This window comes from Balaenoptera acutorostrata, chromosome 6, assembly GCF_949987535.1.
Source record: "Balaenoptera acutorostrata chromosome 6, mBalAcu1.1, whole genome shotgun sequence".
NCBI classification, from domain to species: Eukaryota; Metazoa; Chordata; class Mammalia; order Artiodactyla; family Balaenopteridae; genus Balaenoptera; species Balaenoptera acutorostrata.
Window position 1 is genome coordinate 28848665 of NC_080069.1, and position 24275 is coordinate 28872939.

The 24275-nt window shown below is 37.7% G+C and overlaps 2 protein-coding genes across 2 annotated transcripts in view; both read right to left on the reverse strand.

The window, feature by feature from the left end:
* LOC130708406 (NUT family member 2G-like) overlaps positions 1-24275 on the reverse strand; it is a gene marked incomplete at its 3' end in the record, with an annotated part of 80761 nt that overhangs the window by 54821 nt on the left and 1665 nt on the right. Inside the window, exon 2 of the mRNA XM_057548381.1 lies at positions 18768-18868. Within this exon, the coding sequence (XP_057404364.1) occupies positions 18768-18868 (101 nt within the window). The remainder of the gene's footprint in view (positions 1-18767; positions 18869-24275) is intronic.
* The window catches only part of FBXW12 (F-box and WD repeat domain containing 12), a 76237-nt gene continuing 69803 nt past the window's right edge, over positions 17842-24275 (reverse strand). The window contains exons 10-12 of the mRNA XM_057548770.1: positions 23144-24064; positions 19881-19920; positions 17842-18950 (exon numbers count right to left, since the gene is read on the reverse strand). The gene's annotated coding sequence lies outside the window, so the exon portion shown is untranslated. The remainder of the gene's footprint in view (positions 18951-19880; positions 19921-23143; positions 24065-24275) is intronic.

The following is a 24275-nucleotide window of genomic DNA, read 5'->3' on the forward strand; positions in this document are numbered from 1 at the left end:
TAATATGTGCTTTGGAATTTTCATAAAAATCCTTGTCATTATTTTTATTGAAATTGCATTGCATATATGGTTATATTTGGGAGTTGACATCTTTATGACATTTTCTTCCCATCCATAGTTTTATATATATATATATATATATATATATATATATATATATATATATATATATATATATATATATATATATATTATACACACACATACATATTATATGTTAATTATATATATATATACATACATACATATATATAATTAACAGTTATCTAATTTTTATTTAACATGTCTCACGGAAGTTTTATTTTTTCACAAGTTTTATTAAATTTATTCTGTGTTGTGTATATAATTAATATATTGATAGTATTTGTCATTATAAATATTATCTTTTTAAAAATCTGTTTAGTTTTTTTGCTGTATATAAGAATGCAATTGATTACTACTCATATGCTTTCTTCTATTTTTAAAAATTCTCCTTTGCCTTTGGTGCTCTGAATCTTAAAAGATGTACAATTTTTATTTCACATTTTTGATAATTTTTGTGCTCTTTCTCAAGGATTCATGTATTTTCATACAGTCTGAAAAATTCTCAGTCATCACTTCTCACCTGGAGTTACACTGCTTTCCCAGGCTCTTCACTGTCTTTCCCAAAGTCCTTCCTTTTCCATTGCCATCTATCCTTTCTGTAGGGCCCAGAGTGAGGTTTTTAAAGTGCAATTCAAATCATTTCACACCCCTGCTTAAAAGCCCAAGAAGGATATCCTTTGCATTTAAGATTCTTTAAAAATCCTTATAATGGCTGATGAGGCCCAGCCAATGTCTACAGCCTTGTTCTTTGGTATCTTCGTCTGTGCTTCAGTCACACTGACCTCCCTCCAGTTCCTTCAAGAACATGATGTTCCCATCAGACCCTTCACATCTCTGGTCCCTGCTTGGATTACTGCTCCTGACCACTGTGCTGGTCTCACTTTTCCTTATTCTTCATGCTGTAGCTTAGTTATGACTTTCTTAGAAGACTTTCTCCATGGCACCCACAATTATAATTCACTGTCCTTGTTATGGTCTCACATAGCATGCTATGTTTTGCCTTTATAGAACCAATCACATATTGTAATTATGTGTGTTTGTGATTATTTGTTTCTTTCTCCTTTACCACAAGCCTCATAAAGACAAAACTAAGACTTTCGTGTGGAACCCCAGCACCTAGCTTAGTACCATACTAGTCATTCAAAAGTTCTACAAGAAATAAAGTACATATTTAATATTTTAACTGAGCCTCAGATGGAAATCATTTGTCTGAAGTCACTCAGCAAGTGAGTGCTAGAGCCAGGATGCACACTCTAGCTCTCACCACCACTTGCCAGTTGGCAGTTAGCAGTTGGCAGGTCTGTCACTTACCTTCAGGGCCAGTGTATCATACTGAGAAGTGCTGTGATCATACCTCGTTAATGTTAAAGCGCCAAGGGGAAATGTTTTAAAATAATACAACAGACCTAATGTTAGGCCTGTACATCCATGAGACCCAAGGAAGGCATATTTGATCAGCCTGACTTTATGAAGTGTAACTTGCATCTAACTGCTGTTCCTTAAATATTGCTTAAAATTCCACAATTGTGTATATTTGGCCTACATTTTTGTTTGGGTCCTAGATACCTGTTAATGTATATTTTTAAGGGATTAAAAAAATAATTTTCTTGTGTTATACTCTATACCTTAGTTATAAATATTTAGGAAAATATACAAATTTAAAAATGAAAAACAATCTTGGATAACAAAAATAGTTCGGTTTTAGTTGTTCCACTTATCTGTCAATTGAGTAGTTTTGGAAAATAGATAATTATAACATTCTCTGAATAGCCTTGACACAAACAGAAAGCCATTTTTGGTGAAAATCCTCTTTCATAATTGATGAACCAGAGAACCTTTCAAATCAGACAGAACTCAAGACTCCGGGCAGAGTTATAACTTGGGTGCCTTTATTATCTCAGTCCCTCCTGAGATTAAAAATGCAGTGATACCCTCTCAGATAATTCATGTATTCAAATCCAAATCCAAGAGTGAGCCAATTAAGCATAGGCTTGTCAGGTTTTTCCAGCGTTAGCTATATCTCTGTCCAACCTTTGCTTTATATGTTTGGTAATAGAACCAGCTGCATGCCTGTTTCCCCATTGGTGATGATGTCCCTTCTGTCTGCAGCTACATATCCAAAGCCAGACATGATGATGTGAGCATAGAGTGTGCTATGTCAAGAAAAAACTGGACACAATTTTCTGGTGATGTACTCTTTGAAAATGTGTTATAGTAAAAAATGAAGTAAATTTTGTCTCATCATTCTAGGTGTAGTAGATTTTGATTGGCAAGCCCAGAATAATTATGTTAACTGTATTAGGAAAAAACTGCCTTCTATGGGTCAGAAAAAGACACTTCAGCTGGCATTGTGGAGTAAGAGTAGTAAGAAACATTTGCTCTAATCCTGGGCAGAGTATTAATTAGATGGAGGTAAAGGTAGCAAACAAACATACCATAATAGAATTTCAGTCTAAGGAATATGAGAGTATATGGGGGAGGGGGGTTAATATTGTGAATTCAGACTGGGGCTGGTTTGAGAGGAAAATCCTCTGAATCCTTCAGAGTTAATTACTGCAAGTAATCAAAGTCACCTGTGATTATGAATCCATGAAAATAAGCAAAAACTAAAGCATTTTACTTTAGAACCCCACAGCTGAACTTTAAAAGACTGCAGTACAAAAAGACACAGTACAAACATTGAGACCTATGTGAAATTGGGAGGCCAAGACAGAGACATACACAGACTTTCCATACATGGAAAGCTGTCATCCCTTATAGGTGAATTGAGAAAATATTCTCTCCTGAGAATTTCCAACCACTGGGACATGTCCCACCAAGGTCCTAGCAGAGTACAGATAGGATACTTCAGGCAACTTATGAGGGTTTAATACAGGAACTTTTAAATGTGTGAGCAGGAGGTAGGGAAACAAACAAGAGATAGTGATACACCCAGAACTTGTACCTGTGGAGCTATTGCTAACTCCAAGACCAAAGTGAGGAAGAGCACTGAGGGTTGCTGGAACACAGAATGTGAAATTCATGTGCAGGTTGCCTTGAGAGAAGCAGTGACCTCAGCTGAGAGACAGAGTCAGCCTAAGGCAGCCCTACAGGTCAGCTAAACTCAAATGTAAATTACTAGGGCATCTGAGTTGTTTGTCACTCTTGTTCACCAGGTCCAATCAAGATTTTGATATTATTGTGGACTGTTGTGGTATTTCTGCATAAAGTCAAGGTCCCTGTGAACTATATGTGACAAAGAGCAAGAATGTTAACATAGGCCCCTGGCAAGACAATGAATGTATAATTCTGTTTTCCCATGAAAAAGCCAACTGCTCATGAGCCTCTTTTTTTTAAAATAAATTTATTTATTTATTTATTTATTTATTTTTGGCTGCATTGGGTCTTCATTGCTGCACGCGGGCTTTCTCTAGTTGTGGTGAGCGGGGGCTCCTCTTCGTTGCAGTGCATGGGCTTCTCACTGTGATGGCTTCTCTTTGTTGCGGAGCATGGGCTCTAGGTGCGTGGGCTTCAATAGTTGCAGCATGCGGGCTCAGTAGTTGTGGCACACTGGTTTAGTTGCTCCGCAGCATGTGGGATCTTCCCGGACCAGGGCTCGAACCCGTGTCCCCTGCATTGGCAGGTGAATTCTTAACCACTGCGCTACCAGGGAAGCCCAGCCTCTTCATTAATGAGAATGGAAAGTAATGTGATCACCAGGTCAACACCACATACTAAGTGTCTGAATTTGGTAGATGTCTTTTAGCAACGATTCAACACTCAGCATAGAAGTTATAAATTGAGACTACCATACTTTGTTATAGCAGACTACTGTTATCCATTATGATTCTTCTGGTTTTGCAAGGGTCATAAATGGAAAAGGAATATGATGGAGACTACTACCACTACATCTTTTATGACTCTTCTGGCATTAATCTCAGTAAATCCTCCTGAAGTGCATTATTCTTTCTGAGTTGTTGTTTTGGCTAAAATGTCAGTTTCCAGGGTTTCCACTTGGCTCTTTCTATTGAAATAGCTCTTACTCTACAAGTTTGAAGATCAGTGTGAGGATTCTGCAGCCTCTATTCCCACATCTATCCCACTTATACATTGTGGAGCTGGGGCTATACACAGATTGGGTTTCTGGAGGCTTTGAAGAGTCTTCATAATCCCCATCCCCACAGTTACTCTGAATAATAACTTCAACAACCTTTGGGAAATAGGAGAATACACACACACACATGCACACACTGGTATTACCATGTTTTTCTTCAGATAGGAAAAACAGTCAACAGTCCCCTCATTGATTGGTTTGTGTGTCCGTGAACTGACACGAATTCTGTATACTAGGGGAGGAGCCAGTATCATGCAATTAAAGAAATGCTAGTGTGCTCTACATTTACCTTGCCCCTAGGGACACTATGACAAAGTAGCCACTGTTATACAATCCAAAGGTCAAGGTACTTGGTAACCACTCTTGTACTGCTGTATTATGTAATTATATCCACCTTCCCACTGATAATTAAGTGCTGCCTCTTGGTTTCTGCCATTCTGGAATCTCTACATCCTCATTGGTATTGCCATGGTAGTATCTCCCACTGTCAATTCAGGCCAATAGCAAAGAGTCACCATCAAATTTGTCAAAGATGCTGGGTCTCCTTTACCAGGGTGTTCCTTAACTGCTTTAGGGAAAGGAGAGACATCTGCTTGCTTAGGCTGACAGAATGCAACAGAAGAGTGATGGTCAGTTCTGAATCCAGGTCTCAAGAAGCCCCATGTGATTTGTTCTCTCTCCTGGAACCTACCCAACTACCATATGAACACTCAGGCTAGCCTCCTAGAGGATGAGAGACTGACTACCTGGAAGATGAGTGAAGATGAGTCATCACAGCTGAGACCATCCTAAACCAGCCAACTTTTGGCCCACTGGATGGCTGATGCAGAAGCACCAGCAGCCTATCCAAAATTAGCTGGACCTGGCCCAGATCAACAGAGCCACTCAGGAGCTAAATAAGTGGTTGTTGCTTTGGCCATCAAGTGTTTGTAGTACTTTATTACACAGCAGTAGCTAATTCATTTAAACAGTAGAAAGTCTTAGTAAATATATGCTACTGCAGGCCAGGAGCTATTGCCACTCTCCTAATCTTCAGTGAGTTCATGTTCCCATGGCAGTGATGGGTATTGCATGTTTGTTTCTCTGAGAAACCCACCTCCTCCTCGGACTAGGATTACACAGGTAAACTAACTTAGTCCAGGGAACATGTCAGTGATGTCCAAAACTCTATAGGCCTTGATGCTTACAGAGTTTTAAGGGAAACCCTTTAAATAAAAGAAGACAAAATAGGTACAAAATTACCTCTGCTTATGAATGTCTATAACAAGAAAATAAATCACAATGAATTACATATTTTTTTTGAAATTTCATGTAATGTCTGAAACATTTATATTAACATATTTCCATACAAATAACCCAATGAAAGTTTAGTATTAGTTGTTTTCTTTGTTTGTTTTATACTGCATATTCTTATTAGTCTTCAATTTTATACACATCAGTGAATACATGTCAATCCCAATCGCCCAATTCAGCACACCACCATCCCTACCCCACAGCAGTTTTCCCCCTTTGGTGTCCATATGTCCGTTCTCTACATCTGTGTCTCAACTTCTACCCTGCAAACTGGCTCATCTGTACCATTTTTCTAGGTTCCACATACATGCATTAATATACGATATTTGTTTTTCTCTTTCTGACTTACTTCACGCTGTATGACAGTCTCTAGATCTATCCATGGCTCAGCAAATGACTCAATTTCGTTCCTTTTTATGGCTGAGTAATATTCCATTGTATATATGTACCACAACTTCTTTAACCATTTGTCTGTCGATGGGCATTTAGGTTGCTTCCATGACCTGGCTATTGTAAATGGTGCTGCAATGAACATTGGGGTGCATGTGTCTTTTTGAATTATGGTTTTCTCTGGGTATATGCCCAGTAGTGGGATTGCTGGATCATATGGTAAATCTATTTTTAGATTTTTAAGGAACCTCCATACTGTTCTCCATAGTGGCTGTATCAATTTACATTCCCACCAACAGTGCAAGAGGGTTCCCTTTTCTCCACACCCTCTCCAGCATTTGTTGTTTGTAGATTTTCTGATGATGCCCATTCTAACTGGTGTGAGGCGATACCTCATTGTAGTTTTGATTTGCATTTCTCTAATAATTAGTGATGTTGAGCAGCTTTTCATGTGCTTCTTGGCCATCTGTATGTCTTCTTTGGAGAAATGTCTAGTTAGGTCTTCTGCCCATTTTTCGATTGGGTTGTTTGTTTATTTAATATTGAGCTGAATGAGCTGTTTAGATATTTTGGAGATTAATTCTTTGTCCGTTGATTCGTTTGCAAATATTTTCTCCCATTCTGAAGGTTGTCTTTTCGTCTTGTTTATGGTTTCCTTTGCTGTGCAAAAGCTTTGAAGTTTCATTAGGGCCCATTTGTTTATTTTTGTTTTTATTTCCATTACTCTAGGAGGTGGATCAAAAAAGATCTTGCTGTGATTGATGTCAAAGAGTGTTCTTCCTATGTTTTCTTCTAAGAGTTTTATGAAATTAGAACACTCCCTAACACCATACACAAAAATAAACTCAAAATGGATTTGAGACCTAAATGTAAGGTCCTCTAAGACCTTACATTTAGGTCTCAAATCCATTTTGAGTTTATTTTTGTGTATGGTGTTAGGGAGTGTTCTAATTTCATTCTTTTACATGTAGCTGTCCAGTTTTCCCAGCACCACTCCTTGAAGAGACTGTGTTTTCTCCATTGTATATCTTTGCCTCCTTTGTCATAGATTAGTTGACCATAGGTGCGTGGGTTTATCTCTGGGCTTTCTATCTTGTTCCATTGATCTATGTTTCTGTTTTTGTGCCAGTACCATATTGTATTGATTACTGTAGCTTTGTAGTATAGTCTGAAGTCAGGGAGTCTGATTCCTCCAGCTCCGTTTTTTTCCCTCAAGACTGCTTTGGCTATTCAGGGTCTTTTGTGTCTCCATACAAATTTTAAGATGATTTGTTCTAGTTCCGTAAAAAATGCCATTGGTAATTTGATAAGGATTGCATTGAATCTGTAGATTGCTTTGGGTAGTATAGTCATTTTCACAATATTGATTCTTCCAATCCAAGAACATGGTATATCTCTCCATCTGTTGGTATCATCTTTAATTTCTTTCATCAGTGTCTTATAGTTTTCTGCATACAGGTCTTTTGTCTCCCTAGGTAGGTTTATTCCTAGGTATTTTATTCTTTTTGTTGCAGTGGTAAATAGGAGTGTTTCCTTAATTTCTGTTTCAGATTTTTCATCATTATTGTATAGAAATGCAAGAGATTTCTGTGCATTAATTTTGTATCCTGAAACTTTACCAAATTCATTGATTAGCTCTAGTAATTTTCTGGTGTCATTTTTAGGGTTCTCTATGTATGGTATCATGTCATCTGCAAACAGTGACAGTTTTACTTATTCTTTTACAATTTGTATTCCTTTTATTTCTTTTTCTTCTCTGATTGCTGTGGCTAGGACTTCCAAAACTATGTTGAATAATAGTGGTGAGAGTGGACATCCTTGTCTCGTTCCTGATCTTAGAGGACATGCTTCCAGTTTTTCACCATTGAGAATGATGTTTGCTGTGGGTTTGTCGTATATGGCCATTAATATGTTGAGGTAGGTTCCTTGTATGCCCACTTTCTGGAGAGTTTTTATCATAAATGGGTGTTGAATTTTGTCAAAAGCTTTTTCTGCATCTATTGAGATGATCATATGGATTTTATTCTTCAATTTGTTAATATGGTGTATCACATTGATTGATTTGCGTATATTGAAAAATCCTTGCATCCCTGGGATAAATCCCACTTGATTGTGGTGTATGATCCTTTTAATGTGTTGTTGGATTCTGTTTGCTAGTATTTTGTTGAGGATTTTTGCATCTATATTCATCAGTGATATTGGTCTGTAATTTTCTTTTTTTGTAGTATCTTTGTCTGGTTTTGGTATCAGGATGATGGTGGCCCCATAGAATGAGTTTGGAAGTGTTTCTTCCTCTGCAATTTTTTGGAAGAGTTTGAGAAGGATAGGTGTTAACTCTTCTCTAAATGTTTGATAGAATTCCCTGTGAAGCCATCTGGTCCTGGACTTTTGTTTGTTGCAAGATGTTTAATCACAGTTTCAATTTCATGACTTGTGATTGGTCTGTTCATATTTCCTGTTTCTTCCTGGTTCAGTCTTGGAAGGTTATACCTTTCTAAGAATTAGTCCATTTCTTCCAGGTTGTCCATTTTATCGGCATAGAGTTGCTTGTAGTAGTCTCTTAGGATGTTTTGTATTTCTGCGGTGTCTGTTGTAACTTCTCCTTTTTCATTTCTAATTTTATTGATTTGAGTCCTCTCCCTCTTTTTCTTGATGAGTCTGGCTAATGGCTTATCAATTTTGTTTATCTTCTCAAAGAACCAGCTTTTAGTTTTATTGATCTTTGCTATTGTTTTTTTTTGTTTCTATTTCATTTATTTCCGCTCTGATCTTTATGATTTCTTTCCTTCTGCTAACTTTGGGTTTTGTTTGTTCTTCTTTCTCTAGTTCCTTTAGGTGTAAGGTTAGATTGTTTACTTGAGATTTTTCTTGTTTCTTTAAGTAGGCTTGTATAGCTATAAACTTCCCTCTTAGAACTGCTTTTGCTGCATCCCATAGGTTTTGGATCATCGTGTGTTCATTGTCATTTATCTCTAGGTATTTTTTGATTTCCTCTTTGATTTCTTCGGTGATCTCTTGGTTATTTAGTAACGTATTGTTTAGCCTCCATGTGTTTGTGTTTTTTACGTTTTTTTCCCTGTAATTGATTTCTAATCTCATAGCATTATGGTCAGAAAAGATGCTTGATATGATTTCAATTTTCTTAAATTTACTGAGGCTTGATTTGTGACCCAAGATGTGATCTATCCTCGAGAATGTTCCGTGCGCACTTGAGAAGAAAGTGTAATCTGCTGTTTTTGGATGGAATGTCCTATAAATATCAATTAAATCTATCTGGTCTCTTGTGTCATTTAAAGCTTCCGTTTCCTTATTTATTTTCATTTTGGATGATCTGTCCATTGGTGTAAGTGAGGTGTTAAAGTCCGCCACTATTATCGTGTTACTGTCGATTTCCTCTTTTATAGCTGTTAGCAGTTGCCTTATGTATTGTGGTGCTCCTATGTTGGGTGCATATATATTTATAATTGTTATATCTTCTTCTTGGATTGATCCCTTGATCATTATGTAGTGTCCTTCCTTGTCTCTTGTAACATTCTTTATTTTAAAGTCTATTTTATCTGATATGAGTATAGCTACTCCAGCTTTCTTTTGATTTCCATTTGCATGGAATATCTTTTTCCATCCCCTCACTTTCAGTCTGTATGTGTCCCTAGGTCTGAAGTGGGTCTCTTGTAGACAGCATATATATATGGGTCTTGTCTTTGTATCCATTCAGCCAGCCTGTGTCTTTTGGCTGGAGCATTTAATCCATTCACGTTTAAGGTAATTATCGATATGTATGTTCCTATGACCATTTACTTAATTGTTTTGGGTTTGTTTTTGTAGGTCCTTTTCTTCTCTTGTGTTTCCCACTTAGAGAAGTTCCTTTAGCATTTGTTGTAGAGCTGGTTTGGTGGTGCTGAATTCTCTTAGCTTTTGCTTGTCTGTAAATCTTTCGATTTCTCCATCAAATCTGAATGAAATCCTTGCTGGGTAGAGTAATCTTGGTTGTAGGTCCTTCCCTTTCATCATTTTAAGTATATCATGCCACTCCCTTCTGGCTTGTAGAGTTTCTGCTGAGAAATCAGCTGTTAACCTTATGGGAGTTCCCTTGTATGTTATTTGTCATTTTTCCCTAGCTGCTTTCAATAATTTTTCTTTGTCTTTAATTTTTGCCAATTTGATTACTATGTGTCTCGGCTTGTTTCTCCTTGGGTTTATCCTGTATGGGACTCTCTGAGCTTCCTGGACTGGGGTGGCTATTTCCTTTCCCATGTTAGGGAAGTTTTCAATTATAATCTCTTCAAATATTTTCTCTGGTCCTTTCTCTCTCTCTTCTCCTTCTGGGACCCCTATAATGCGAATGTTGTTGCGTTTAATGTTGTCCCAGAGGTCTCTTAGGCTGTCTTCATTTCTTTTCATTCTTTTTTCTTTAGTCTGTTGCACAGCAGTGAATTCCACCATTCTGTCTTCCAGGTCACTTATCCATTCTTCTGCCTCAGTTATTCTGCTATTGATTCCTTCTAGTGTAGTTTTCATTTCAGTTATTGTATTGTTCATATCTGTTTCTTTGTTCTTTAATTCTTCTAGGTCTTTGTTAAACATTTCTTGCATCTTCTCGATCTTTGCCTCCATTCTTTTTCTGAGGTCCTGGATCATCTTCACTATCATTATACTGAATTCTTTTTCCTGAAGGTTGCCTATCTCCACTTCATTTAGTTGTTTTTCTGGGGTTTTATCTTGTTCCTTCATCTGGTATGTAGCCCACTGCCTATTCATCTTGTCTATCTTTCTGTGAATCTGGTTTTTTTCCACAGGCTGCAGGATTATAGTTTTTCTTGCTTCTGCTGTCTGCCCTCTGGTGGTTGAGGCTATCTAAGAGGCTTGATGGGAGGCTCTGGTGGTGGGTAGAGCTGACTGTTGCTGTGGCGGACAGAGCTCCGTAAAACTTTAATCCACTTGACTGTTGATGGGTGGGGCTGGGTTCCCTCCCTGTTGGTTGTTTTGCCTGAGGCAACCCAATGCTGGAGCCTACCTGGGCTCTTTGGTGGGGTTAATGGCAGACTCTGGGAGGGCTCACACCAAGGAGTACTTCCCAGAACCTCCACTGCCAGTGTCCTTGTCCCCACAGTGAAACAGAGCCAGCCCCCGCCCCTGCAGGAGACCCTCCAACACTAGCAGGTAGGTCTGGTTCAGTCTCCCCCAGGGTCACTGTTCCTTCCCCTGGGTCCCAATGCACATGCTATTCTGTGTGCGCCCTCCAAGAGTGGGTTCTCTGTTTCCCCCAGTCCTGTCAAAGTCCTGCAATCAATTCCCACTAGGCTTCAAAGTCTGATTCTCTATGAATTCCTCCTCCCGTTGTCGGACCCCCAGGTTGGGAAGCCTGACGTAGGGCTCAGAACCTTCACTCCAGTGGGCGGACTTCTGTGGTATAAGTGTTCGCCAGTCTGTGAGTCACCCACCCACCAGTTATGGGACTTGATTTTAATCTGATTGCGCCCCTCCTACCATCTCATTGTGGCTTCTCCTTCGTCTTTCGATGTGGGGTATCTTTTTTGGTGAGTTCCAGTGTCTTCCTGTCAATGATTGTCCAGCAGCTAGTTGTGATTCTGGTGTTCTCGCAAGAGGGAGTGAGAGCACGTCCTTCTACTCTGCCATCTTGGTTCCTCTTTTCATGAATTACATATTTAAGAAAGTTTTGAGAACTACAGAAATATCACAAAGTATATAAAATACCATAATGTTTATATAAATTGTCTAGTGTATTCTGTAATATATTTTTCTATACTTCAATGGCTGCTTATTCTTTGATTGGTTCTCATTTGAAAGTAAGTTTGCAGGGTTTTTTTTTCTATAGAGAAAATAGATTCTGATGTCATGCTTGACTGTTTATTATAGGTGGCATAGAAAATTCATTAGCTTCACAAATCATTAGTGGTAAAGTTATGGAAAATTTTGGGATTGTTGTCAAATTTAAGAAAAACCCTATCAAAATTATTTCATTTATTAGCTACAGGATTTCAGCTAATTTAATATAAGTGGTCAATTTTCTGTTCTTTTATATGAAACTGTTAGACTTCATTATGATAACAAATATCAGATACCCTAAGATAGAGCCCATTATGTTGGGCTTATAAAATGTGTGACTTCATACACAAATGGAATCACTGTAGTACTGCCAGAAGTCTTTATCCTACAAACATAGGCATTCTGATTTTCAAAAAGTAAGTGTGTGTGTGTTTATTGCATTAATAAGTACAGGTTAAAACTTCTGTTTTGACTGGGAAGATATTCAAACCAAATATGCAGCTTACAGATTTACACATCTGATGACCTAATACTTGGGAGAATTTTCCACAGATAAGCTTTTTTGCTCCTTAGATTTCAAACTTTTTTTCCTTTAATACCAACATACTTTCAGGCCCATTTAAGAAAACAATATAAATATCCACAAATTGTCCCTGAAAAATCTTGAAAATAACTGTCTTAAATATTCTCAAAGAGCAAAAAGGAGAACATGGATAAAGAACTAAAGGAAATCAGGGGAACAGTATATAAACAAAATGAGAACATTGACAAAGAGAAATTATAAAGAAAACCAAATTCTGGATCTAAAAATTCAGTAGCTGAATTGAAAAACTCACTAAAGGAGTTCAAAAACAGATGCCAACAGGCAGAAGAAAGAATCAGTGAACTTGAATACAGGTCACTTGAAATTATTGAATCTGAGAAATAAGAAAATAAAGGTGAACAGAGTCTAAGAGATGTATGGGATACCATCAAACAGACTAATATATACATTATGGGGATCTTAAAGGAGAAGAGCAAGAGAAAGAAAAAGGGTCAGAGAGATTATTTGAAGAAATAATCACCCCAAACTTCCTAAACTTGAGGAAATGCATGGATATAGAAATACAAGAGGCTCAACCAACTCCAAGTAGGACAAAAAGGGACTCACAGTGAGACACTTTATAATCAAACTGTCAAAAGACAAAGGCAACAAGAGAATCTTGAAAGCAGCAGGAGAAAAGTGACTCAGCACATACAAGGGATCCTCAATAGAATATTAGCAGATTTTTGGCAGGACTCTTACACAGTCCATATAGTAGTGGGATTATATATTTAATAAAATGCTGATAAAATGCAGAAAGAAAAATTGTGAACCAAAAGTTCTATACCTGGCAAAACTATCCTTCAGAAATGAGGGAGAAATTAAGACATTCCAGATAAAACCTGAGGGAATACATTACCACTAGGCCTGCCCTAAAAAAAATTCTAAAGTCATTCAAGATCAAATTAAAGGATTCTAGACAATAACTAGAAGCCATATGAAAATATAAAGTTCTCCCATAAAGGTAAATATATGGGCAAATATAAAAATCATTACTTTGTCATTTGAGCCGTAACTCCACTTTTTATTCTACAGGATTTAAAAGACAAAAGCATAAAATATATTTATAAATATGTTAGTAGGTACACAGTATATAAAGATGCAACTTACAACATCAATAAAATAAAGGGGGGGGCAGAGATGTAAAGGAGTAAAGTTTTTTTATGTGATCAAAATTGGTTTGGTATGAATTTTAAATAGTTATAACTTTAGAATGTTATAACATCCCCAATGTTAACCACAAAGATAATATCTATAGAATATACACAAAAGGGAATGAGAAGAGAATCCAAACGTGTCACTACAAAAATTAACTGAACACAAGGGGAGGCATTAATGGAGGAAATAAGGGACAAAATATTCTATAAGACTTAAGGACAACAAATAAAATGGCAACAGTTAAGTCCTTCACTAACACTAATTACTATAAATGTAAATGTGTTAAACTCTCCAATCAAAAGACATAGACTGGCAGAGTGGATTTCAAAAAACAAAACAGGATATAACGGCATGCTCTCTACAAGAGACTCACCTACCTAAAGACACAAATAGGTTCAAAGGATGGAAAAAGATATTCCATGCAAATATCAAAAGAGAGCAGAGGTGGTTATACTAATATCAGACAAAATAGACTTTAGTTAAAAAAAAGTTGTAACAAGAGACAAGAAGGGGGCTTCCCTGGTGGCACAGTGGTTGAGAATCTGCCTGCCAATGCAGGGGACACGGGTTCGAGCCCTGTTCTGGGAAGATCCCACATGCCGCGGAGCAACTGGGCCCGTGAGCCACAACTACTGAGCCTGCGCGTCTGGAGCCTGTGCTCCGCAACAAGAGAGGCCGCGATAGTGAAGAGGCCCGCGCACCGCGATGAAGAGTGGCCCCCGCTTGCCGCAACTAGAGAAAGCCCTCGCACAGAAACGAAGACCCAACACAGCCATAAATAAATAAATAAATTTATTAAAAAAAAAAAAAAAAAGAAACAAAGACCCAACACAGCCATAAATAAATAAATTAATTAATTAAAATTAAAAATTAAAAATAAAAAAGAGACAAGAAGGACATTATATAATGATAAAAGTCAATCCAACAGGAAGATATTACAATTATATGTGCAACAAACAGCAAAGCTCCCATATATATGAAGCAAACATTGTCATAATTGAAGGGAGAAATAGACAGCTCTACAATGTGAGTAGACTTCAACACTGCACTTTCAGTAATGGTTAGAAGCTCAATAAGGATATAGAGCACTTGAACAACACTCACCCCAAACATTCACCTCCCCAGATGTGAAGCCACAAATCTGTTATGAAACAACCCACATGTGACAATGTGGCCTTAGTCATACATTGGCCTTTACACACCTAAACACATTTGCCCTTAGCTTCCTCATACTCCTTAGCGAAATACACACACAGCAAAGGAACAGCCTCTGAACAGACACAATGTGGTAGACTGTATCATTAAGAAGAATATGTACTGCCCCTTTCTGTGGTGTTTCTGTCTAAGAGAGTATACATACCACCCAGTTGAACTCAGGTGTAGCCATGTAACTTACTCCGGCCAATAAAATGTGAGTGAAAATGCCATGTATAACTTCTGATAAGACACATTCCCCTCTGTTGCTGTTCCAGATGGGGCTGCTTCACCCATCTGGATCCAAGATGAAGAGGACAGGGAACCAATCTAAAACTAACCAATGGAGGATATGAAACATAAATGAGAAACAAACCTTTGTTGTTGGAAGTCACTGAATTATTTGTTACATTGGATACTCCAGCATACCCCACATACCAAAGCATAGAAAACACTACATTCCACACATACACATGCTCACACACACATACATTCACACACACTTCCAAACTCCACCCATATAAACATACAATATATTAATACTCTGGAAAAATGCCTATCACACCCAGCTGGACTCAGAATAGATACAACCATTCAGCCCCCAAAATACACACACACACCCACATCCCCTCAAAACTCCCAAAATATGCATCCCCAACTCCCTATAGTTAAAAATACACACATCTAGAACCTTACATGACCCAAATACACATAGACACACCAATCCCCATCCCCAAATGCATATATATGGCATCCTAGCCTTCTCAAATACATGCATAAAACCTTCACAAGCTATGAATTCACACATACCCTATCCCAGCAGAATTCAACATGTATTTCACATAGCCTCACCCTCCTCAGATACACATGCACTCTCCCTACAGTCTGAATATTCACATAAACCACCCAAACTCTAGCTTGCAACATAACCCACAAGAACCTTCACATATACCTTCATACATACCCTCAACCCCACCACAAACAGTAGATTTCAAGCTTCCTTAATGTATACATAGCCCCTCAAATCCCATTTTCACACACTGCCAACCTGAAGTGTGCACACAGACAGACACACTATCTTGAACACACACACACACAACTCCCACAACCTGAACATGCACATTTTTCTCCCACCCTCAGGATGAAAATGAAAATGGATGGAACTGGAGATTATCATACTAAGTTAAGTAAGACAGAGAAAGACAAATATCATATAATATCGCTTATTTGCAGAATCTAAAAGAATGACAAAAATGAACTTATTTACAGAACAGAAACAGACTCACAGACTTAGAGAATGAACTTATGGTTACCAGGGGGAAGGGTGGGGGGGAGGGATAGATTGGAAGCTTGGGATTGACATGTATACACTGTTATATTTAAAATAAAATACCTCTCCATGAATAAATAAAGAGTAATTCATAACTATTAAAAAAAAAAGGATTCAAGGTATATGGGGTGGACTCTGTAGAATACTGGCACCTGCAACCTAGATCCTGTCTCAGCAAAGTACCTACTTTACTGGTTGCTGATGTGCTGTTGGAAGACAGCTTTGGCTGCTGGTCCCTTAGGGTTGCTTTAGCTATACACAGTGCCCTGCCAATTTTTATCTCTCCCTGGATAGGCTTCATATCCAGTGGCCAAATCAAGCAAGGGACAAATCAGCCTGAAGACAATTCTATCAAGAATTAATTTTTAGCCCTATGACTGCACATTAGATCCAGTGAAACTGTTTGGGAACCTGAGTCTGATTTCTACTCAGCCCAATGATGCTCCCTTTTTTTTTTTTCCCAGTTCTTTTTTTAAGAAAACATCCTGCTCACAAAACTCTGACTCAAAGACAATTCCAGGGAACCAAACTGAGGTAACATTTATTGTTTTTTTACAAACAAAAATTTTTAGAATGGCTTGTACCTTAGGTGTGTAGAATTTTTTCTATCTTTTTTCTTCTCATTTTGGTCTCCGTTCTGTCCCCAGCCATTTTCCCCTTTTTTTCTTTCTTTAGGTGTCCTAGTGGTCCTGAGTGACCCCTGCTGCAAGCGGTGGCCTCCCTTTCTAGGGTGTCTCAGTCAATTTTAGAGGGCCCAGGGTCCACATCCAAGAGAGCAGTGGTTGTGGCATCCTGATTTTGTGACAGTGTGGTTTTGATTAGGAGACTTTTAGCATGCTAATGGGCAGCAGCACTTAGGAGATTCCAAGCAGGAGATCTGTAATCTCAAATCAGTTGATAAACCTCCTCAGATATCTTAGGGGGAATGAGAATGAAGTGCTCCTTCTCTTTGACAAAGCTTCTTACCTTGACCAAACTCTATTAGGCTCCCCTAAACTTTCCAACTAGGCTTTCTTCTATACTCCTATCTGCATTGTCTGATTTTAGCAAGAATCTTGCCACATCAGTGTGGCCAGAATCCCCCAGCCTTGATATCTGATCACCCTGGATATCTAATTAGGTTCCTCATTTTCCACCACTCTCCTGGTGATGTCTGATTACCCAAGCCTGCCATTAGCAAGAATCCTGTTAGGTAAGCTTAGCCAGAAACCCCTTACCACTGATGTTCCTCTTAGTAGTTTTCCATCCATTGACCCACACGCTGCTCCTTGGGTATAAATCCCTACTTGCCCATGCTATATTCAAAATTAAGCCCAGTCTCTCCACCTGCCACTTCAAGACCCTATTGCAGTGGTCCCTACAACCATCGTGATGGCCCCCCTTGAATAAAGTCTTACCCTTCTTTAACAAGCGTCATGAATAATTTTCTTGTTTAAAAGTTAGAATATTTTTTCTTTAACACCCTTTCCCTTTTTCATTAAACACTGAGCCACCAGTCTTCATCAATGGGATACCTTATACTCTACTGTATTGAAGTATGAAATGCAACAGAAGCAACTTAAGCAACAACAGAAAAATTTGCCTTCAAGCAACATTTAAGCTCTTTTGTGTGCCATGGCTTCCATGAGAGCACCCCATGATGAACCCAGTGGGTTCCTATAGTGCACCTGAGACAAACACCTGGACTCTTTGCCAGGGACACCCTCTAAAAGGACAGGCCAATGCAATCTCTTACAGAATGGGGAGACTCAGTTGAGCAGTGACAAAGATTCTTTTTTTTCTTTTTTTCTTTATTTTTATTTTTTTTTATTAAAGTATAGTTGATTTACAATGTTGTATTAATTTCTGTGGTACAGCAAAATGATTCAGTCATACATTATATATATATATATATATATATATATATATATACATTCTTTTTTATATTCTTTTCCATTATGGTTTATCATAGGATATTGAATATAGTTCTCTGTGCTATACAGTAGGACCTTGTTGTTTATCCATTCTATACATAATAGCTTACATCTGCTAACCCCAACCTTCCACTCCATCCCTCCCCCAACCGCCTCCCCCTCGGCAACCACAATTCTGTTCTCTATGTCTGTGAGTCTATTTCTGTTTTGTAGATAGGTTCATTTGTGTCATATTTTAGATTCCACAGATAAGTGATATCATATGGTATTTGTCTTTCTGACTTACTTCACTTATTATGATAATCTCTAGTTGCAAAGATTCCTTTTTTAACCAAACTTTAGTCAGGCTCCTCTGAACCCTCTTCTCAACTAGGTCCTGACTTTGGGATTCTGTGTCCATCTTTGCATTGCCTAGTTTTATCAAGAACCCTGTCAGATCAGTTTAGCCAGAATCCTCCATATTTGATCACCCTTGATATATGACCAAATTCTTCCTCCCCCACCATCCTCCAAGTGATGTCTGATCACTCTGGCCTCCCTTCATCAAAAATTCTGCTAGATTAGTTTAGCAAAAAGTACTCTACCTTCCCAGTAATTTCTACCCACTGACCCCTCAACCTGCTCCTTGGCTATAAATCTCCACTTTTCCTTTTTGTGTTCATATATGATCCCAGTCACTTTCCCCTATTGAAATAATATTGACGTCCATTCCAACAGTCCTGAATAAGGAGTTTCGTACTATCTATAATAAAAATCAGAATACTTTTTTTCTTTAACAGCAGCCTACAAGAAGTGACGTCAACAAGAAGGTCGAATAAGTTGTCCCTCATCATATCCCACTCTCAGTAACAATTGGGCATCTGTCCATAGAGAAAAGTGTTTTTGTGGGAGCTGTGGAATCCAGCACCAAACAACAAGTGGCCAGAGAGGAGTCTCACATACTTGTGTATCCAGTAATGGGCATACAGACCTTGGTCCAGCTGTGGACCCTGAAGTGGCCTGTATTCCAGCTCCAGCTCCTCTTGGCCATGGTCCAAGAGCCCCTGGAGAACAGTGGCTTAGATAATCACCCACAATAAGAGTCCTTGTGAGAATCCAGGTTTCCAGTGAAGAAGCTCTGGCACACTGTTGGAGCAAAATAATCCAAGATTGAATACACTGGGGAAGATAAGAGGAACAATTAAGACTTTACCTGTGTCACCCCTCCTCCAAAGAATCACAGCTTAAGGCAAAGAGAGAGCCCTTCTTGGCCCATGATTTCTCCCTTGGGGGAGAGTGAGGGTGTGTAAGTGAGCACTCAGCTTACCCTGCTGTGCAGGAAGCTCCCAAAGAAGAACATTATTTCTCTTGCCCCATCCAGAGTAACTGAGTCATGAGCTGCGTGACGGGGGGATGGTGAGTAGGTAGCACATCAGCCAGGGCTCAGATGGTATCAAAGGGATGTGGATTCTACTAACCACACCACAGACTCCATTGGGAGGCCCACCAACAAGCTGCTGGACCACTCACCCATGTATTACCCCAATTGTCCCATGGGTATTTACAGTGCTACACACACATCACCCCCACACACTTCCACCCCTTGGTTGGCTCTCTGTGCAGTCTCCTAACAGTTTAGAGAACAGGGTTTTGCAGATGACTAATGAGCATATGTAGAAAGCCAGCCTGAGTCTGCAGACCTGAGAGAGACCCAGGTCTCTCTTAAGCATTTAGCACTGCTCTTGGGAAAGCAAAAGCCCAGCCTGGTGTATTGCAGGATTGAGGGAAGGCATACAAGCTTAATAATGTCACAAGGAGGAATAAGTGTGAAGCATACCCACAGAGTGTCTTAGGAAGCCACAGAATCCCTAGCAGGGCTAATGGAAGGCATTTCTCAAAGACCAAAAGAAGTGACTGATAGTTCAGATGTGAAGACAGCAACACAAGTCTCCAAGGAACATGAAAACTCAAGAAACAAAAGAAAGCAGGATAGCTATACTTATATTAGACAAAATAGACTGTAACATGAGACAAAGAAAAGTTTAAAAGCTGTAACAAGAAACAACAAGGACTTACTGTATAGCACAGGGAACTATATTCAATATCTTGTAGTAATCTATAATGGAAAATAATAAAATAAAAGAATATATATATATATATATCCAAATTACTTTGCTGTACACCTGAAACTAACACAATATTGTAAATCATTATTGTAAATCAACTATACTTCAATAAGTAAAAAAGCTGTAACAAGAGAAAAAGAAGGTCATTGTATAAAGATAGAGGCCAACTCACCAAGAGGATATAACAATCACAAATATATATGCGCTCAACTTAAATATATTAAGCAAATAATACAGATCAGAAGGGAGAAATAGACAATATAATTATAGTAGAGTGTGTCAATACACCACTTTCAACAAAGGATAGATTGTCCAGACAGAGAATCAGTAAGGAAATATACTTTATTTGATGGTCTATACTTTAGACCAAATGGACTTAATAGACATATACAGAACATTCCATCCAACAGCAGGAAATATACTTGCTTCTCAAACAAAAAAATGTCAACTTTACAGCTCAAGGAATTACAAAAAGAAGAACAAGCCAAATCTAAAGTTAGCAAAAGGAAGGACATAACAAGGGTCAGAGCAGAAATAAATGGCATATAGACCAGTAAAACAATAGGAAGATCAGTAAAACTAAGAAATGTTTTTAAAAAAATAAAATTGACAAACTTTTAGCTAGACTAAGAAAACGAAAAAGACTCAAATAGTTAGAAACGAAAGAGGAGACATTATAACACAATAAAACAGAAAATCAGATAACACAGAACAGACATCACAGAAAATCAAAGGATCAAAAGAGATTACTATGGATAATTATATGCCAGTGTTTTGTATAACCTAGAAGAAATAAATTCCTAGAAACATACAACCAACCAAGATGAAGGCATCTTGAATGAATGATGAAGACTTAGAAAATCTGAACAGACCAATTAATAAGTAGGGAGATTAAATCAGTAATCCAAAACCTCTCCAAAAGAAAAGCCCAGATTCCCCTGGTGAATTCTACCAATAATTTAAAGAATTAATGCCAATACTTCTCAAACTCTTACAAAAAAATTAAAGTGGAGGGAACAACCCAAACTCATTTTACAAGCCCACCATAACCCTGATACCAAAGCTAGTCATAGATACTACAAGAAAAGAAAACTACAGGACAATTTCCCTGATGAATATAGATACAAAAATTCTCAAAATAAAATAGCAAATCAAATTCAACAATACATTAAAAGGATCATGCCCTATGATCAAGTGTGATTTATGTATGCCTGGGATGCAAGGATGGTTCAACATATGCAAATGAATAAATGTAATACATCACCTTACTAGAATGAAAGATAAAGTCAATGACCATATCAATAGATACAGACAAAGCATTTGAGAAAATTCAACATCTTTTCATGATTAAAAAAAAATACTCTTCACAAATTGAGTATAGAAGTAATAAAAATCATATATGAAAAGCTCACAGCTAACATCATCCTCAATGGTGAAAGTTTAAAAGCTCTTCCTCTAAGATTGGGAACAAGACAAGGACATCCACTCTCATCATTCCTATTTAACATAGTACTAGAAGTCCTCACCAGAGCAATTAAGCATGAAAAAGAAATAAAAGACATCCAAATTGGACAGGAAGAAGTAAGATTTTCTCTGTTTGTACATGATATGATCTTGTATATAGAAAAATCCTAAAGACTCCACCAAATAAGCTTGTTAGAACTAATAAACAAAGTTGCAGGATACAAAATCAACATACAAAAATTAGCTTTGTTTCTATACACAAGCAACCAAATATCTGAAAAAGCTACAAAGAAAACAATCCTCTTTACAACAATATCAAAAACAATTAAATAATTTGGCAAAATTTACCAAGGGGGTGAAAGTTCTGTGCAGTGAAAATTACATGACATTGATAAAGGAAATTGAAGATGACACAAAATAAATGTGAAGAGATCCTATTTTCATGGGAAGGAAGAATAAAACTGTTAAAATGTCTGTGCTACCCAAAGCCATTTATAGATTCAGTGCCAGCCCTCTCAAAATTCCAATGGCATTTTTCACATAATTAGAGAAAATAATCCTAAAATTTGTTTGGAACCACAAAAGGCCCTGAATAGCCAAAGCAGTCCTGAGGAAGAAGAACAAAGTTGGAGGACTCACACGTCCTGATTTCAAACTTTATCACAAACCTATAGTAACCAAAACAGTATGGTACTGGCATCAACACAGATACCTATACCAATGGAACAAAATAGAGAGCCCAGAAATAAACCCACCCATATGTAGTCAATTAATTTATGACAAAGGAGATAAACATATACAATGGGGAAAGGACAGTCTCTTCAATAAATGGTGTTGGATAACTGAACAGCCTCATGAAAAAAAACAAAAACAAAAAATGAAACTGGACCGCTATCTTACACCATACATAAGTTTAACTCAAAATGGATTAAAGACTTGAAGTAAGACCTGAAACCATAACAACTCCTAGGAAAAAACATAGGCAGTAAGCTCCTTGACATTGGTCTTGGCGATGATTTTTTGGATTTGACACCAAAAGCAAAGGCAACAAAAACAAAAATAAATAAGTGGGACTACATCAAACTAAAAAGCTTTTGCACAGCCAAATAAACAATCAACAAAACGCAAAGGCAGCCTACACAATGGGAGAAAATATTCGCAAACCATCTATCTGATAAGGAGTTAATATCCAAAATATATAAGGAACTCATACAACTAGCAAAAAAAGAAGTAATCTGATTAAAAAATGTGCAGATACCTGAATAGACAGTTTTCCATTTTGACAGTTTTCCAAAGAAGGCATACAAGTAGCCAATAGATACATGAAAGGTACTTAGTATCATTAATTAGTAGGGAGATACAAAAAAAAAAACAAGCCCACAGGGTATCACCTCATACCTACTAGAATGGCTATTATGGAAAAAAAAAAAAGAATGGCTATTATGAAGAATGTGGAGAAAAGGAAACCTTTGTGCACTGTTGGTGGGAATGTAAATTGGTACAACAACTATGGAAAACAGTATGGAGGTTCCTCAAAATAATTAAATATAGAACTATCATATGATACAGCAGTTCCACTTCTGGGTATTTTTCTGAAGAAAACAAACATTAATTCAAAAAGACATACGCACCCTATGTTCATTGCTGCATTATTTATAATAGCCAAGATATGGGAACAACCAAAGTGTCCATCAACAGATGAATAGATAAAGAAGATGTGTTATATATACACAATGGAATGTTACTCACCATTAAAAAAAGAATGAAATCTTGCCATTTGTGACAACATAGATGGACCTAGAGGGTATAGGTGAAATAAGTGAAAATAAGTGAAATAAGTCAGACAGAGGAAGACATACTGTATGATTACACTTATATGTGGAATCTAAAAAATAAAACAAATGAACAAACAGAAAACAGAAACAGAGTTACAGATACAGAGAACAAACAGGTGGTTGCCAGAAGGGGATGTGGTGGGGGGGTTGAGTGAAATAGGTGAGGGAGATTAAGAGGTACAAACTTTCAGTTATGAAATAAATGAGTCATGGTGATGAAACATACAGCATGGGGAATATAGTTAGTATGTTGTAATATCTTTGTATTGTGACAAACAGTAGCTAGATTTATCCTGGTAATCATTTTGTAATGTATAGAAATATTGAATCACTGTGTTGTGCATCTGGAACTAACATAGTGTTGTAAGTCAATTATACTTCAATTTAAAATTTTTTAACTAAAAAATTAAAGTAACAAGTGTTGGCAAGGATGTGGAGAAAAGGGAACCCTTATGCACTGTTGGTGGGAACGTAAATTGGTATAACCACTATAGAAAACAATATGGAGGTTCCTCAAAAAATTAAAAATAGAACTACCATATGATTCAGCAATCCTACTTCAGGGTATTTATTTATTTATTTATTTATTTTTAATTTTTATTTATTTATTTATTATTTTTGGCTGTGTTGGGTCTTCGTTTCTGTGCGAGGGCTTTCTCTAGTTGTGCCAAGCGGGGGCCACTCTTCATCGCGGTGCGCGGGCCTCTCACCATCGCGGCCTCTCTTGTTGCAGAGCACAGGCTCCAGACGCGCAGGCTCAGTAGTTGTGGCTCACGGGTCTAGTTGCTCCGTGGCATGTGGGATCTTCCCAGACCAGGGCTCGAACCCGTGTCCCCTGCATTGACAGGCAGATTCTCAACCACTGCGCCACCAGGGAAGCCCCAGGGTATTTATTGAAAGAAAATTAAATCACTATCTCAAAGAGATATCTGCACCCCTATGTTCATTGCAGCATTATTCACAATTGCCAGGACATGGAAACAAGTGTCCATCAATAGATGGATGGATAAAGAAAATGTGGTATGTATATACAATGAAATATTATT